This window comes from Eriocheir sinensis, chromosome 49 (assembly GCF_024679095.1).
Source record: "Eriocheir sinensis breed Jianghai 21 chromosome 49, ASM2467909v1, whole genome shotgun sequence".
Taxonomy (NCBI): Eukaryota; Metazoa; Arthropoda; class Malacostraca; order Decapoda; family Varunidae; genus Eriocheir; species Eriocheir sinensis.
The window spans coordinates 8,836,708-8,854,207 of NC_066557.1; the positions used below are offsets into that span (position 1 = coordinate 8,836,708).

A 17,500-nucleotide genomic window follows, 5' to 3' on the forward strand; every position below is an offset into this window, starting at 1 on the left:
GACATGATGTTGTTCTCTTGTTTTGAGTAAGATGAGAGCACACGTCTTTTTTTTTTTTCTTTTGGGTTTACTTGTCTTTTTTTCAGTATTTTTCTTGTTTTTTTTCTATATATGTCTTTTTTCCAGTATTTTTCTTGTTTTTTTCTATATTTGTCTTTTTTTCAGTATTTTCTGCTAAATTTGTCTTTTTTTCAGTATTTTCTAGTGTTTTTTGCTATATTTGTCATTTTCTCAGTATTTTCTAGTTTTTGCTATATTTGTCTTTTTTCAGTATTTTGAAGTGTTTTTTGCTATATTTGTCTTTTTCAGTATTTTCTTGTTTTTGCTATATTTGTCTTTTTTCAGTATTTTCTAGAGTTTTTTGCTATATTTGTCTTTTTTTCAGTATTTTCCAGTGTTTATTGCATATATTTGTCTTTTTTTCAGTATTTTCCAGTGTTTTTTGCTATATTTATCTTTTTTTCAGTATTTTCTAGTGTTTTTTGCTAAATTTGTCTTTTTTTCAGTATTTTCCAGTGTTTTTTGCTATATTTATCTTTTTTTCAGTATTTTCTAGTGTTTTTTGCTAAATTTGTCTTTTTTTCAGTATTTTCCAGTGTTTTTTGCTATATTTATCTTTTTTTCAGTATTTTCTAGTGTTTTTTGCTAAATTTGTCTTTTTTTCAGTATTTTCTAGTGTTTTTTGCTAAATTTGTCTTTTTTTCAGTATTTTCTAGTGTTTTTTGCTATATTTGTCTTTTTTTCAGTATTTTCTAGTGTTTTTTGCTATATTTGTCTTTTTTTCAGTATTTTCTAGTGTTTTTTGCTATATTTGTCTTTTTTCAGTATTTTCTAGTGTTTTTTGCTATATTTGTCTTTTTTTCAGTATTTTCTAGTGTTTTTTGCTATATTTGTCTTTTTTTCAGTATTTTCTAGTGTTTTTTGCTATATTTGTCTTTTTTTCAGTATTTTCTAGTGTTTTTTGCTATATTTGTCTTTTTTTCAGTATTTTCTAGTGTTTTTTGCTATATTTGTCTTTTTTTCAGTATTTTCTAGTGTTTTTTGCTATATTTGTCTTTTTTTCAGTATTTTCCAGTGTTTTTTGCTATATTTGTCTTTTTTTCAGTATTTTCCAGTGTTTTTTGCTATATTTGTCTTTTTTTCAGTATTTTCTAGTGTTTTTTGCTATATTTGTCTTTTTTTTCAGTATTTTCCAGTGTTTTTTGCTATATTTGTTTTTTTTCAGTATTTTCCAGTGTTTTTTGCATACATACAATTTGTTTTATTTTCCATTCATCAAAACAAGTGATAGATTTTTTTTAAAGTTCATACGACTGTCATCTTCTTCTTCTTCTTCTTCTTCTTCTTCTTCTTCTTCTTCTTCTTCTTCTTCTTCCTCTTCTTCTTTTCCTTTAGCAATATAAGAGTATTTTCATCACCTATATTTTACACGAATAATTCATTTTTGTTTTTGCTTTCATTTGCCTAAAACAAAAAAATATCATCATGGATTTTTTCTTTTTTTCATTCGTTTTTCTTTTTCTACATATTTTCTCTTATATATTCGCTCACTTTTATTCGTATTTTTTTCTGTATTGTCGTCACTATATGAGAGAGAGAGAGAGAGAGCGCACTCCTACGTTTTCAGCCAAATCTCTACATACATTCTCTCACTGCCCCCTCTCTCTCTCTCTCTCTCTCTCTCTCTCTGACCGGATGCCATATTTCCGGTAATGCCCAGCTCTCTCTCTCTCTCTGATAATGATAGTAATAATAATAACTAATTCGAAAACACCAAATAATTTTCTTCGTTTGTTTGTTTGTTTGTTTTTCGTTCACAAATTTCACCACATTCATTTTTTTCTTGATTTTCTTTACTCTTTTTTTCCTTTTCTTTTTATTTTACTTCATTTTTTTCTTTCCTCTTAGTTTTTATTTTTTTTAGCATTGTTTTCTTTCAACACTAATCTCTTTCTCAATCTTTTCTTTCCTTTCTTTCTTTCTTTACATCTATTCACATTTTTCTTTACTTATCTCTTCATATATTAATTTCTTTATCTATTTATCTCTTCACTCATTTATTCATTTGTTTCTCTGTTATATTTTCTTTCATGATCCAGAACCAACCAGCGTGTGTGTGTGTGTGTGTGTGTGTGTGTGTGTGCGCAAAATCACTACGTTTATATGGACGGTCACGCACACGCAAACACTGCTTGATACACACACACACACACACACAAACACACGCACGTTACGATGTCGACTGAACAACATGTAGAAAAATATGCCTACAAAGGCTTCTCTTCTCTCCCCCCTCCCCCCCTTTTCCTCCCTTTCTCTCCCTTCCTTTCCTCCGTTTTCTCCCTTTCTATGCCTCTCCCTTATCTCTCCCTCCTTCCTGTTTTTCTTCTCTATATTTATTTTTCTTGATTATGTTTTGCTTCGTTTCTTTATTTTGCTCTTTTTCTTTTCTTTCACTTCTCCCTTTCCCTCATTTTCCTTTGTTTCTCTTCTTTATTTCCCTTCTCTTATCTCTCCTTCTTTTCGCCTCTACCTTTTTTATTAGCATTAAGACTTTCGGTTCCAACTCTTTTCCTACTTTCATTTATTGTCCTCAATGTAAGCCTTCTCTCCTTTCCTTTATTTTCCCTGTTTCTTCTTCCTTTTACTTGCCTGTTTCCTTCTATCTCACATCTTTCCTCTTCTTCCATTTATCATTTCCTGCGTTTACTCAACTCTCTTCCTTTCCTTTATTTTGCTTCATCTCTCTTCATCCCCGTCTCATTCTCTTCTTCCCTTCCTCCCATCACTACCCGTTATTTTTTCCTTCCTTTTCTTCTCATCCTTTTCTTTATAGTACCTCCTCCTCCTCCTCCTCCACTTCCATCCATCTCTCCTCCTCCTGCTCCTCCTCCTCCTCATCATCATCATCAATAAAACAATAGAACATCGCCTGCCAGTCCTTTTCGGAGGCTAACAAAAACAAAACATTAAAAAACAAACACATATACAAACATACAGACCATAGGAAGGAAAGAAGGAAGGAAGGAAGGAAGAAGGAAGGAACGAAAAAACACACAAACCATAGGAAGGAAGGAAGGAAGGAAGGAAGAACGAACGAAAAAGAAGTATCAAGGAAAAGATGGGAAGAAAGAAGGAACAAACACACACAAACACAAACAACACAAACATTTATATAAGTAATACGACTTTTTTTTTCGTTCCTGTCCGGGCAAAGTTTGAAACGTAATAACATTAATAAACACGATAGTAAAGATATTGATAATGCAGACGATAAGATGTTGATGGGAGAGAGAATATGGGCCACGAGAGAGAGAGAGAGAGAGAGAGAGAGAGAGAGAGAGAGAGAGAGAGAGAGAGAGAGAGAGAGTGGCCCAGTCGAAAGATAACACAAGATAAGAATGCAACAGATAAGTAATGAGGTGAAAAAAAAAGAAGTGGAGATAAAAACGAAAGCAAAAAAACACGATAAAGCACATCATATGAAAATCGTTAAAGTGAAAATGGGAAATCACTCAATATATACACGTAAAAATGTAGAGAAAAAGAAAATGGGAAACGAAGAGAAAATGGGACACGAATATGGAAATGCTAAGAGAAAATGGGAGATTAGCGATTACAAAATTATAGAAAACGGCAAGAAAATTGGGAAACAAAAAGAAAAGTGGGAAACGAAGAGAAAATGGGACACGAATATGGAAATGCTAAGAGAAAATGGGAGATTATCGAATACAAAATTATAGAAAACGGCAAGAAAACTGGGAAACAAATATAAAAACATGAAAATCGTTAAAGTGAAAATGGGAAATCAATCAATATATACACGTAAAAATGCAGAGAAAAAGAAAAATGGGAAACGAAGAGGAAATGGGAAATGAATATGAAAATGCTAAGAGAAAATGGGAGATTAATGATTACAAAATTATAGAAAACGGCAAAAAAAACTGGGAATCAATTATAAAAAAAGAGAAAATGGGAAATAAATTAATGCTCATCAAAAATGGAAAGAGAAAATGAGTTTAAATAACGAATATAACAACAGTAAAAAAGAAAATGGGAAACGAATATGAAAATGCTAAGAGAAAATGGGAGATTAATGATTACAAAATTATAGAAAACGGCAAGAAAACTGGGAAACAATTATAAAAAAAGAGAAAATGGGAAATATATTAATGCTCATCAAAAATGGTAGGAGAAAATGTTGTTGTTCAGAGAAAATAGGATTGATTAACGAATATGACAACGGTGAAAAAGAAAATGGAAAACGAATACAAAAAGAAGAGAAAATGGGAAACGAATATAAAGAGAAAATGGGAAACGAATATAAAAAGAGAAAATGTGAAACGAATATAAAAAGAGAAAATGGGAAACGAATATAAAGAGAAAATGGGAAACGAATATAAAGAGAAAATGGGAAACGAATATAAAAAGAGAAAATGGGAAACGAATATAAAAAGAGAAAATGGGAAACGAATATAAAAAGAGAAAATGGGAAACGAATATAAAAAGAAGAGAAAACGGGAAACGAATATAAAAGAGAAAATGGGAAACGAATACAAAAAAAGAGAAAATGGGAAACGTATACAAAAGAGAAAATGGGAAACGAATATAAAAGAGAAAATGGGAAACGAATATAAAAGAGGAAATGGGAAACGAATACAAAAAAAAAAGAGAAAACGGGAAATTAATATAAAAGCAAGAGAAAATGGAACACGAATATAAAAAACGGCGAGAAAACGAGAGATCAATCAATGCATAAATATCAATAAAATGTTCAACCTGATTATGAACGTTTTCCTCACACACGGGGGCGCTAAGGGAGGGAGGGGGGGGGAGGGGAGAAACTTGGGTAATTATCATGTGTAAGGATTGTAATTAAAATGTGTTTAATTATCACATTCAATAATAACAACAACAACAACAACAATAAAAAAACGCATTATTTCTTCACTAAAAAAATATTATAAAGGTTGATGTAAAAGTAAAATTCATAAGTAGAAGAAGAAGAAGAAGAAGAAGAAGAAGAAGAAGAAGAAGAAGGGAAGGAAGGGAGAGAAAGAAAAAGAAAAAGAAAGAAAAAAAGTAAAATGAGAAGAAAAAAGAAAAAGTTGAAGAAGAAAAAAAGAAGACAGAAATAGAAAAACAAGAAAAGAAAAAGAAGAAAAAGAACAAGCAGAAGATGGAGAAGAAGAAGAAGAAAAGAGAAAAAACAGCACTATTTCTTCACTGCAACATCAAAAAATAAATGAAGTTGCAAGTGAAAAAAAAAAAAAACACTTCCAAAAAACATATATATAAAATGACCACCAATAATTATTTTCCTATTTCATTTTAATTTCACTAATAGCTTTTCCTTATCCCATTTCTTAAGGGGTCATGCAATCACCCTCCCTTATCTTATCTCCATGTGGGGCTAACCTAGATAAATGACTCTCTCTCTCTCTCTCTCTCTCTCTCTCTCTCTCTCTAGCGTATCAAAATTTCTCGTATCAAAAATTTTCTTGACGTATATATAAAAAAAAATTCCATAAACTTGACTAAACCAAATCTAATTACACCACTACATAAACAAACACACAAACAAACTAACAGGTGACATTAGATGGATGTAATTAAGACTTCTAATAGCATAATGATAATGAGTGATATCCAAAAAATTAAAGAGGTATTTTTAGAGGTTAGACTTAATCATTATTGGATTCATATTAATTGGGATAAGAAGAAGTGAGTGATGTGTATGAGATAATGATGATAAACGAGGGACTGAAAGAAAATTACGAAAATGACAGAATGAGGGAAAGAAAACAGAGATCAATTAATAAAAGGAAGTGGGAAGTGAGATAATGAATAAATGAAGGAACAGGAAAAAAACGAGGAAGAAAGAAAAAGATGAAAGACTGGAGGTGCCAATGAGGTGAAAAATAATTGATATAAAGAATGAGGATGGGATTAAGAACAAAATGAGGAAGGAAAGAACAGGATGGAGCAGTGAAGGTGATTATAATGTAAGGAAGAAAAATAAAGACTATGGAGAGAGCAAAAGAAAGAAAAATAGAAAGAAAAAGATAAACTGAGCCTAGAAAAAAAATAGGAAGGGAGATGAAGGTCTTAGCAAAAAAAAAAAAAGGATATAGACTGAAGTTAGGAAGGAAAAGAAGAAAATAGATGAGATGATGAAAATGGGGAGAATGTGAAATTGTTAAGGGACAGGGCAATTAATATAAGAGCTAATTACCTATTTTTATGCATGAGAATCCACTGTTTACCCCACAAACTAAAGATCATTGACTAAAATACCTTAATCACTACCTAACCTAACCCCTAATGAGGTCTAGGACTATATAATAATTGGAAGAGTAATTAAAGAAGGGACTAATCATCTTTTTATACATGAGAATCCACTCTTCACCTAAACACTAAAGATAATTAACTAGAATACCTCACTACCTAACCTAACCCTTAGTGAGGTCTAAGACTATATACCGACTAGAAGAGTGAGCAATCAATGATCTAATTACCGATATTAATGCATGAAAAACCATTACTATTCACCTCACACACTACAGGTCATTAACTATATTCTAATCAATACCTCTTATGCTAACCTAATCCCTAATGAGGTCTAGGGGCTATATAATGACTATGAGTAATTATCTTTTTATACATAAGAATCCACTATTCACCTCACACACTTATGGTCTTTAACTATATTCTAATCACTACCTATTATGGTAACCTAATCCCTAATGAGGTCTAGGGGCTATATAATGACTGGGTAATTAAAGGAGGGACTAATTATCTTTTTATACATAAGAATCCACTATTCACCTCACACACTTATGGTCTTTAACTATATTATAATCACTACCTCTTATGCTAACCTAACCCATAATGAGGTCTAGGGGCTATTTAATAACTATAGGATCACCTGATGGGCAAGTTAATGACCCCTCCATGCCTCTCCCATTACCTTTCATCAAAAGAATCAGTTCTGGAAAAATGAATAATGGTTTTGATGCTTAAATGTTCTGGTTATTCTTTTTGGTTTTGTTTAGCTTAAGGGAAGTCTAAGTTTATATCAATTTTACAACCTTCTCTTATCTAACCAAACCTAGCCTGGCCATCATATTCTATTCTTGCAAATTTTGGAAAGATCTTGAGGCATTAATTGGGTAAATCTAATTGTTTTGTTTAGCTCAAGAGAAGACTAATTTTATATCAATTTTACAACCTTCTCTGGTCTAACCAAACCTAGCCTGGCAAACATATCCTATTCTTACAAATTTTGGAAAGATCTTGAGACAATAATTGGGTAAATCTAATTGTTTTGTTTAGCTTAAAAGTATTATCTTATGTCCGAGTAGATTTGTTTTTCAGTCAAACTTAAGGGAAGACTAATTTTATATCAATTTTACAACCTTCTCTGGTCTAACCAAACCTAGCCTGGCAATCATATCCTATTCTTGCAAATTTTGGAAAGATCTTGAGGCATTAAAGGGGTAAATCTAATTGGCAATCATATCCTATTCTTGCAAATTTTGGAAAGATCTTGAGGCATTAATTGGGTAAATCTAATTACTTTGTTTATCTTATTTCTGAGTAGATTTGTTTTTTCAGTCAAACTTCTGTATAGTGGATCGAGGCTAATTAATTTTCTTCTACAAACTTTTTAAAAACATTGATCTTCTTGCAGTATGGATTGCTGATGCCTAACCTAACCTGACTTGCTCTACTTTTACCTGCCCTAACCTTATTAATAGCCTAGTTTTACCTAACCTAACCTAATCTAATCCTGCCTAGCCTTGCCTAACCTACCCAGGCCTCACCCTATGCATTACCTGCCGTACCTTACATAACAACACTTGCCTAATTTTCCTAACCTACCATAGCAACACTTCATAACCTATCCCAACCTAACCTAACCACACCCCTTTAGTTCATCACTTAATTAATCTTTCACTTTGACTGTACCTGGCCAAATACACACCTCCCTTTAAGTTAACCTGACCAAACTTTTCACTTTTTTTAATATTGTCTATTTACAGTAAGGAAGGCAGTTCAAGGGCAAGGAAAAAAGGAAAAACAAAGAAAAAAAGCCCACTACCTACTCTTGACCCAAACTTAACCTGACCTTTCTTGGTATAGGAATAGAACTTGAGATTAAAACCATATTAATTGATAAGTTACCATTACAATGATAATAATAATAATAATAATAATGGTGATGACAATAATGGTGATGACAATGATGATGATGATGACGACGATGATGAAGATGGACCTCACCTTCATATTTGTGCTGTGGGTTGTCGATGATGCGGATTTGGCGGTCAGGTACGATGGGCTCCCCAAACTCGTTACCAAGATCCACCTGTGCGGAAAAAACAAGCACACCTGTACATCACCTGTGTAATTAATGTCTACCTCTGCTTGGTGATATCTATTTAAAACATTATAACTTTAAATGTTCAGCTCAATCAATACTTTACGGACTTAATTATCATCTACAAACTAAATCATTCACCTGGTGTGTATATACCTATTCTATACTTATCCTATACCTATATCTATACCTATTTATTTATTTATTTATTTATTTATTTATTTTTTTTTTTTTTTACAGAGAGGAGTCAGTTCAAGGGCATAAAGAAAAGGAAACAAATGTGAAAAAAAAGCCCGCAACTCACTGCTCCTAAAAAGAGTTAGTGGAGTGGCCGAAAGATAGGTCAATTTCGGGAGGAGAGGTGTCCTGATACCCTCCTCTTGAAATCATATAATCAAGTCAGTAAGGTGATAATTAGAGTGAGCAGACAGACAGACAGGAAAATTAATGTGGCTAAAAAATCACTTAATGGTAAGAGAGCAATGGAAGTTAATATCTAGAATAAAAATGAGAAGAGGCATAAAATAAGAGAACGATAATATATTTTAAGGATGAATAAAGTGAGTGAGAATGCAATGAAAGAAAAATAAGGTTACAGAGGAGGAGGAAGAACAGTGAAAAAATGAGATAATAAAATAAGGAGAAATAAAACAAGGGAGATAAACGGTACACACAGAACCATACAAGTGTACCTCAGACCATATATACAAACACCAGACAAACAAACAAACAAACACACATCAATACCCACAGGCAGAAGACGACGGGCTGCCTCCTCCTCATGGGCGGTGCGGGGGAAGTAGAGGGGTGTGAGAGAGCTGTAGATGGGTGTGTCGATGCTGTTTACCACCATCACCACCTGGTCCAGCGCACCGCCCCACCGCTCCAAGCATCTTCGTACGGTACCTGTGGGGGCGGAAGAAAGAGGAGGGAAGGGGGGAAGGGGGGAATGAAGAAGAGGAAGGATGGGGAAGGCAGAGGAGGGTGAAGGAAGAGGAGGGTGAAGGAAGAGGAGGGGGAAGGAAGTGAAGGGAGGAAGTGAAGGAAAGAAGGGATTTAGTTTTTTCATCTCTCCTTTCATACTTAATCTATTTTTACACTCCAAAAAACCTTTACTGTATATCTGAACGTAAACTAATTTAAAATATGAACTTCACATCAACTGGTCTTTTCATCCAATTCCCATAAGATATTTCTATTTTTTCCCATCTTTCTACTTAGTAACTCTTCATATAGTTTATCCATTTTTACTTTTCAGAAACCTTTAACTTTGAGCACAAACAAATTTAAATACCAAACTTCTAGGCAGTCTCTGTGGGGGCAAGCTAGCACAACTATGACCCAGTCCCAGGCCTGGATAAAAGAGGGGGGGAGGAGGGGGGGGGAGTTACCTGTAGAAAGGGCATCTGAGTCAATAAAACTACCACTCCAATAAATATTATGGAAGAAAAATCATCATCATCAAACATCTAACCCTTTGAAAAGAGAAAATTGCCATAAAAAATTAAAATGATAACAGTGATTACTTCAGAGCAAATGCAAAATTCTACGAACAAAACAACACACACACCCACCCACACACACACACACACACACAGACTGACTTACGGAGAGCTGTGTGTGCGCCCTGCTCTGGGGGGTAGCCGCGGGCGACAGTATGAAGCGTACACACGGCCACTGAGCGTATCTTCTTCTCCACCGCAGCTTCCAACACCCGTCTTCATAAGAGATGGGGAGGGCACAAGGGATGAGTACGAGATAAATGTTCCGTGAAATGGCTGACTCTTCATGGCAGTAAGTTGATTATAGTTTTGTTAATAGGTAAGTTAATACTACTACATACACATACATATATACATACACAGACTAACTTTCCTTGTCCTTCCCTTGCTTTTCTTCTTTTCCTTTCCCTTCACTTCTCTTCTCATTTCTCCTATTCCCTTCTTATTCTTTCTCATCCCACTTCTCTTCCCTTCTCCCTCATTGCATCACTTCTCTTCCCCTCTCAACTTCTCCTATTTTCATTCCTCATTTTCCCCACTCTCTCCCTCCTTCCTTCTCCTCAACCCAATCTATCCCCACCCCATCACCACACCACACGCACCCATATCTATCACACATCCACACACCTTTAACACCCCCATACCTATAATGACCCCTCCTATAACACACATCCCATACCTGTAACACATATGCAGGGCCGTTTCCGAGGCTGTGTGGTACTTGATGTTGTACCGCGGGGCAACGGTGTGGATGACATACCGCGCAGGGAGGCCATATCCGCCTGTCACCCGCACCTCACCCGTCTTGCAGCCTGGGGGAGAAGCAGGTGATGGGTGATGTCAGGAGATGATGGTAGTGGGGAAGTGGATGATAGGAGTTGATGAGAAGGAAGAGGAGGAGGATGTGAAGAGTTTAAATGTATTGTGTGTTTTAGAAGAAGAGAAAGGTGACAAAGAGGAAGAAGATAAAGATAAAGAGAAGCAAGGAAAAAAAGAAAATAATGCAGGGCAGAAAATGTATAAATATTACGCTGACAGACTAAATTATGAACTTGGTGTATTCAATGTTTACTTAATAATAATAACAAACTCAGGAGAGGAAGAAAAGAAGGAAGTTACAGAGAAGGAGCAGGACCAGGAGGATGAGGCAGAGGAGGAGGAATAAAATGAGAGAATGAGAAAATGAGATGAGAAAAGGAAAAGAGAAAATGTGTATGAAGAAGAAAAAAACATGAGGAAAAACAAGACAAAGGTGATGTTAAAAAGGATCATGACAATTAGAAGTAGGAAAAAGATTAGAAAAGAAAACAAGAGAAAAGAAAGGAAGAAAACATACAAGAAAGAACAGGACAAAACAACTACTAATACAAACAAAAAAAATAAAAAATAAAATATACAAGAAAACATTAAAAAAAAATACAAAAACACAACCAATTCAACCTAGCCTAACCCCAACCCAAAACAACCCCTAATAATATACAAAAATAACACTCTTCCCCGGCCCCCTATAACCTAACCACCTCAAAACACATCACACAACAAACACATACTTTTCACAGCATTCCGTAGCTCCGCCTTGATTCTGGGCCCAGCGCGTTGTATCAGCTGTGTGTTGCAGTGTTCTGTGAGTGTTTCGTTGGTGCTGTTGACCACGGCACCCACGCGCAGCTGGCTCAATTCCCCACTCCTGGAACGGGCGAGGATTGAGTCAAGGGGATGAAAGGATAAGAAATAGGACTTAGCACAGCGGATCTTAGCTTGGTATCCTTAGACTACCGACTTTCACATCAATATTTCAAAGGACAAAATGGGGTAAAATGTATTCTCATGAGTGTGTTTAAAGTTCATGGTACTCGAACTCTTAGCTAAAGACACGCCAGATTTCACTTGCTACTTAGATTAGATGGATTTTTTTTACATATGTGAAGTATAACAATAACAATGATAAAAATAATAATAATGATGAGTGGATTTCAGATGCAGTAAAAGAGGGAGAAGGAAAGAGAGTAAAAGACAGAAAAATGAAATGACTAAGACAAAAGAGACGAGAAAAAAAAAAAGACTAAGAAAGGGAAGGAAAGAAAAAGTTAAAGAGAAAACAAGAAGAAAATAGAGGACATAAAGAGAAGAAAAGTAAACAGAAAGAACACAAATGGACATGGAAGTGCAGAGAAGGCAAAGAAAAAATGATGATGTATAATAACAATAATAATAATAATAATAATAATAATAATAATAATAACAATAGTGTAGCAATAAGTAAAGACAAATTTATACACATCAGCGCATGACTGGACAAAAGAGCCAAAGAGATTATCAAGACAAGAGGATCATGATAAACAGGAAAGATAAGAAGATAGGAATGAATGAGATAACAAAAAGAACTAACAAAAAAACTAAACACACACACACACACACACACAATACAAAGAAGGAATGTAAGAAGTTCAATATAAATGCAAACACAATATGCAATGATAATATGAAATGCAAAATAAATTAACAGAATTGAAAATGAAGTAAAAGAAAAATTAAAATAGAGAAAAAAGACAGGCAAGCAAGAAATATTGAGAAAGCGAGGAAGAGCAAGACAGACACAGATGGACAAACAGACACAGTGACAGACAAACAAACAGACAGATGGACAGAAACAAATTGATGGAAAAGTAGAGACAGACAGACAGATTGATGGATGGATGGATGGACAAATATAGATGAAGAGACAGCCAGATGAACAGACAGACAAACACACACAGACACACAGATAGACAGACAGACAGACAACCCCAAGACTCACCACACACAAAGCTTTCCATTAACAGCTTCATCCACCTTGAAGGGCGATGTGGCGTGGTTGGCGACACTGGTGGTAGTGGTAGTGGTGGTGGTGGTGGATGCATGGGTGTGGTGGGGGGGCTGTGTGGCGCTCCAGGGGGCGAGGCTTCCCACCTCCACTATCTTGGGGTTAATGCCGAGGGGTTCCATAGCGAATCATGTCTCTGTGGAAAGTTGGACACGGTTAGGTTAGGTTAGGTTAGGTTAGGTTAGCTTAGGTTAGGTAAGGTTAGGTTAGGTTAGCTTAGGTTAGGTTAGGTTAGCTTAGGTTAGGTAAGGTTAGGTGTCATAGGTATGGAGGACAGCTTGAGTGAAAAAAATAGAAAAGCTAAGTGTATTTGTAAAGCGGAGAAGTTAGTGGTTGTTGTCATAGTATTATAAAAGGCAGTTCTGGAGAAAAATATATAAGAATGCCTGGTAGCTACATTTTTTTTACAGCAATGAAGATTAGTTGGTATAAAAGATTAGGTTGGTTATTATATATGAAAGGTTAGGTTAGGTTTCTTAGGTATGGAGGACAGTGAAAAAATAGAAAAGCTAAGTGTTTGTTGTCATAGTATTATAAAAGGCAGTTCTGGAGAAAAAAATATACGAAAGCCTGGTAGCTACATTTTCCTTACAGCACAGAAGATTAGGTTGGTTTATTATATATGATAGGTTAGGTTTGGATTTTTCTTAGTCTAGGATAGGTTATTTTTTATTATTATTATTTTATTATTTTTTTTACAGCTGCTGTTAGAAAATAAATAAAAACAGTAGACAAACACAATGAAACGCAATAACAACAAAAAACGGAACTATTCTAAGACCTGTCAAAATAGTCACCTCTCATCACTGTCTTTTATTTCTCCTTTTCCTTCCTTTCTATACCTTTCCAAACACCCAGAGATACTAGAAAATAAGTAAAAACAACAAACAAACACAATAACAGCAAAAAAAAGGAACTATTCTAAGACCTGTCAAAATAGTCATCTCTCATCACTGTCCTTTATTTATCCTTTTCCTTCCTTTCTACACCTTTCCAAACACCCAGAGACGCTAGAAAATAAATAAAAACAATAGAAAAACACATAACAGCAAAAAAACGGAAATATTCTAAGACCTGTCAAAATACTGTCACCTCTAATCACTGTTCTTTATTTCTCCTTTTCCTTCCTTTCTATACCTTTCCAAACACCCAGAGATACTAGAAAATAAATAAAAACAACAAACAAACACAATAACAGCAAAATAAAGGAACTATTCTAAGACTTGTCAAAATACTGTCACCTCTCATCACTGTTCTTTATTTCTCCTTTTCCTTCCTTTCTACACCTTTCCAAACACCCACAGACGCAAGAAAATGAATAAAAACAATAGAAAATAAATAAAAACAATAGAAAAACACAATAACAGCAAAAAAACGGAACTATTCTAAGACCTGTCAAAATACTGTCACCTCTAATCACTGTCCTTATTTCTCCCTTTCCTTCCTTTCTATACCTTTCCAAACACCCAGAGACGCTAGAAAATAAATAAAAACAATAGAAAATAAATAAAAACAATAGAAAACACAATAACAACAAAAAAACGGAACTATTCAAAGACCTGTCAAAATACTGTCACCTCTAATCACTGTCCTTATTTCTCCTTTTCCTTCCTTTCTACACCTTTCCAAACACCCAGAGATACTAGAAAATGAATAAAAACAATAGAAAATAAATAAAAACAATAGAAAAATACATAACAGCAAAAAAAAGGAACTATTCTAAGACCTGTCAAAATACTGTCACCTCTAATCACTGTCTTTTATTTCTCCTTTTCCTTCCTTTCTGTACCTTTCCAAACACCCAGAGATGCTAGAAAACAAATAAAAACAATAGAAAATAAATAAAAACAATAGAAAAACACATAACAGCAAAAAAACGGAACTATTCTAAGACCTGTCGAAATAGTCACCTCTAATCACTGTCCTTTATTTCTCGAAAATAAATTCCAAACACCAATAGAAAATAAATAAAAACAATAGAAAAACACAATAACAGCAAAAAAACGGAACTATTCTAAGACCTGTCAAAATACTGTCACCTCTAATCACTGTCCTTATTTCTCCTTTTCCTTCCTTTCTATACCTTTCCAAACACCCAGAGATACTAGAAAATAAATAAAAACAATAGAAAATAAGTAAAAACAACAAACAAACACAATAACAGCAAAAAAACGGAACTATTCTAAGACCTGTCAAAATACTGTCACCTCTAATCACTGTCCTTATTTCTCCTTTTCCTTCCTTTCTATACCTTTCCAAACACCCAGAGACGCTAGAAAATAAATAAAAACAATAGAAAATAAATAAAAACAATAGAAAAACACAATAACACAAAAAAACGGAACTATTCTAAGACCTGTCAAAATACTGTCACCTCTCATCACTGTTCTTTATTTCTCCTTTTCCTTCCTTTCTACACCTTTCCAAACACCCACAGACGCCACAGAATAAATAAACCAACATACAAACACACTAAAACACCATAACAACAACACCAAACACGCGGAAGCAACAACAAACAAGAAAACAGATTAATTACGTTTTTGTCATACCTCCATTTCCGCCTCCCTCCCTCCCTTTACCTCCCTTGTCTCTCCTCTTCCCTCCCTCCCTTTACCTCCACACGGGTGCTGGAGGGAGATAAGGGGTTCCTCCACCTGTCCTCACCTCCGGGCCGAGTGGAGCAGTATTTACAGTCCACCTGAGCGGGTATTTACAGGTGTCGCCCCCGTCGCCCCTTACCTGAGGCGCGCCATGTTTGAACACCGTTGCTAAATTATCGTACTCAGAGCCTGGTATTTACTGGTTTCTGACGCCTAACTATCGCCAAGAAACATCAGGAATTAACTATTTTAACGATAATTATAAATGAATCCCGTTATTGGGGTCCTGAATACACGAAAGTCGGTATTATCGTACTCAGAGCCTGGTATTTACTGGTTTCTGACGCCTAACTATCGCCAAGAAACATCAGGAATTAACTATTTTAACGATAATTATGAATGAATCCCGTTATTGGGGTCCTGAAGACAGTTTTTGGGTCGGAAGTCGGTTTTATCGTACTCAGAGTCTGGTATTTACTGGTTTCTGACGCCTAACTATCGCCAAGAAACATCAGGAATTAACTATTTTAACGATAATTATGAATGAATCCCGTTATTTGGGTCATGAAGACAGTTTTTGGGTCGGAAGTCGGTTTTATCGTACTCAGAGCCTAGTATTTATCGGTTCTGACGCCTAACTATCGGCAAGAAACATCAGGAATTAACTATTCTAACGATAATTATAAATGAATGCCGTTATTGGGGTCATGAAGACAGTTTTTGGGTCGGAAGTCGATAAATAACGAAGGCTCCAGAAGTGGTACCCATAACAGAGGTTCGAAAAGTGGTACCCAAAAGGGTTACCCATAATGAAGGTCCCAAAAGTGGTTCCCATACCAGAAGTGGTACCCATAATAGAGGTTCGAAAAGTGGTACCCAAAAGTGGTACCCATAACCATAATAAAGGTTCCAAAAGTGGTTCCCATACCAGAAGTGGTACCCATAATAGAGGTTTGAAAAGTGGTACCCAAAAGTGGTACCCATAATATAGGTTCCAAAAGTGGTTCCCATACCAGATGTGGTACCCATAATAGAGGTTCGAAAAGTGGTACCCATAGCAGATTCCAAAAGTGGTACCCATAATGACGGTTCCAAAAGTGGTTCCCATAACAGAAATTGATTGATGATTGATTGATAGATAGAAGTGGTACCCATAATAAAGGTTCGAATAGTGGTACCCATAACAGAGGTCTTAAAATTGATACTCAAAACAGAGATTCCAAAAGTGATATCCAAAACAGAGATTCCAAATGTGGTACCTGAGTACGACAATCTGGCAACGTTGGGTTTGAACGAGGGGGGCTGAGGAGGGCGTGTCCCGGCGGGGTTTTCACCTTGGTTTCGTCATTAATCGGATAAAACTGAATAGTGTAGGCGGCCATCATCTTGTTACTGATGGGATAATGTTGAATTTAGGTTGTATACCCATCGCGCGAATGCAGTGGAGTAGCTAAAAGATATCTATTATATTAATAGTTGTACTCTCTCCTCCTGTCTGGGGGGGGGGATGGATGATCTTCCTCTCTCCCTTGTTGTTTACCTGCAACAATAAACTATCAATCAATCAACCTCTTCCATTTAGGGCATTTTAGGCTAGAAATCACTTTGTTTACATTAGTAAGAAATATTTAGAGCAGGTGTTCTCAACCAGGGGGAATTCACCCCCATGGAAGTCAGGGATTCAGGGGGGTACCGCGCACTGGGTCACATATATTGACAGATTAAAATTGGTCTCCCTCCCTCATATTTGCTCCCTTGGGCGGCACAAGACGCCTGCAGCATCAGCCTGTCAGACCGTGTGCCACATACTCCTGCTGCTGCACCACAAGGGTCAAAGAATAAGCGTATACCCGTAGACGGGGCGCGCCGCACTCCTCCTTCCCTGGGGTAGACCGAAGCCCGAGGGGTGTGACTCGTGCTTGTTTTTTCCTACACGAGGGGAAATGACATTCGGAAAAGGAGATGCACTGGCCAAAAAAAGGTTGAAAACACGTACAGCGCCTTAGTGATTATGTATTAATAGTTGTATAATCACACTCTGTCCTGCCTGGGGGTTGGGATGGCATGTTCCTCCCTTCTCCTTTGTTGTTTACCTGCAACAATAAACTATCAATTAATCAATCAATCACTTCCACATATATCCTTAGTT

At 35.6% G+C, this 17,500-nt stretch overlaps 1 protein-coding gene across 3 annotated transcripts in view; it reads right to left on the minus strand.

Moving 5' to 3' along the window:
* Positions 1 to 17,500, minus strand: part of LOC126981831 (protein GDAP2 homolog) — a 54,014-nt gene that overhangs the window by 35,967 nt on the left and 547 nt on the right. Inside the window, exons 1-7 of one of the 3 annotated variants that reach the window (XM_050833407.1) lie at positions 15,416 to 15,515; positions 12,683 to 12,884; positions 11,436 to 11,572; positions 10,565 to 10,697; positions 9,992 to 10,101; positions 9,135 to 9,289; positions 8,287 to 8,371 (exon numbers count right to left, since the gene is read on the minus strand). In XM_050833407.1, coding sequence (XP_050689364.1) covers positions 8,287 to 8,371; positions 9,135 to 9,289; positions 9,992 to 10,101; positions 10,565 to 10,697; positions 11,436 to 11,572; positions 12,683 to 12,870 — 808 coding nt within the window. In that variant the 5' untranslated portion in view covers positions 12,871 to 12,884; positions 15,416 to 15,515. Of the gene's footprint in view, positions 1 to 8,286; positions 8,372 to 9,134; positions 9,290 to 9,991; positions 10,102 to 10,564; positions 10,698 to 11,435; positions 11,573 to 12,682; positions 12,885 to 15,365; positions 15,516 to 17,500 lie in introns of those variants that run through there. The other 2 variants (XM_050833406.1, XM_050833408.1) reach the window with 2 other exon arrangements.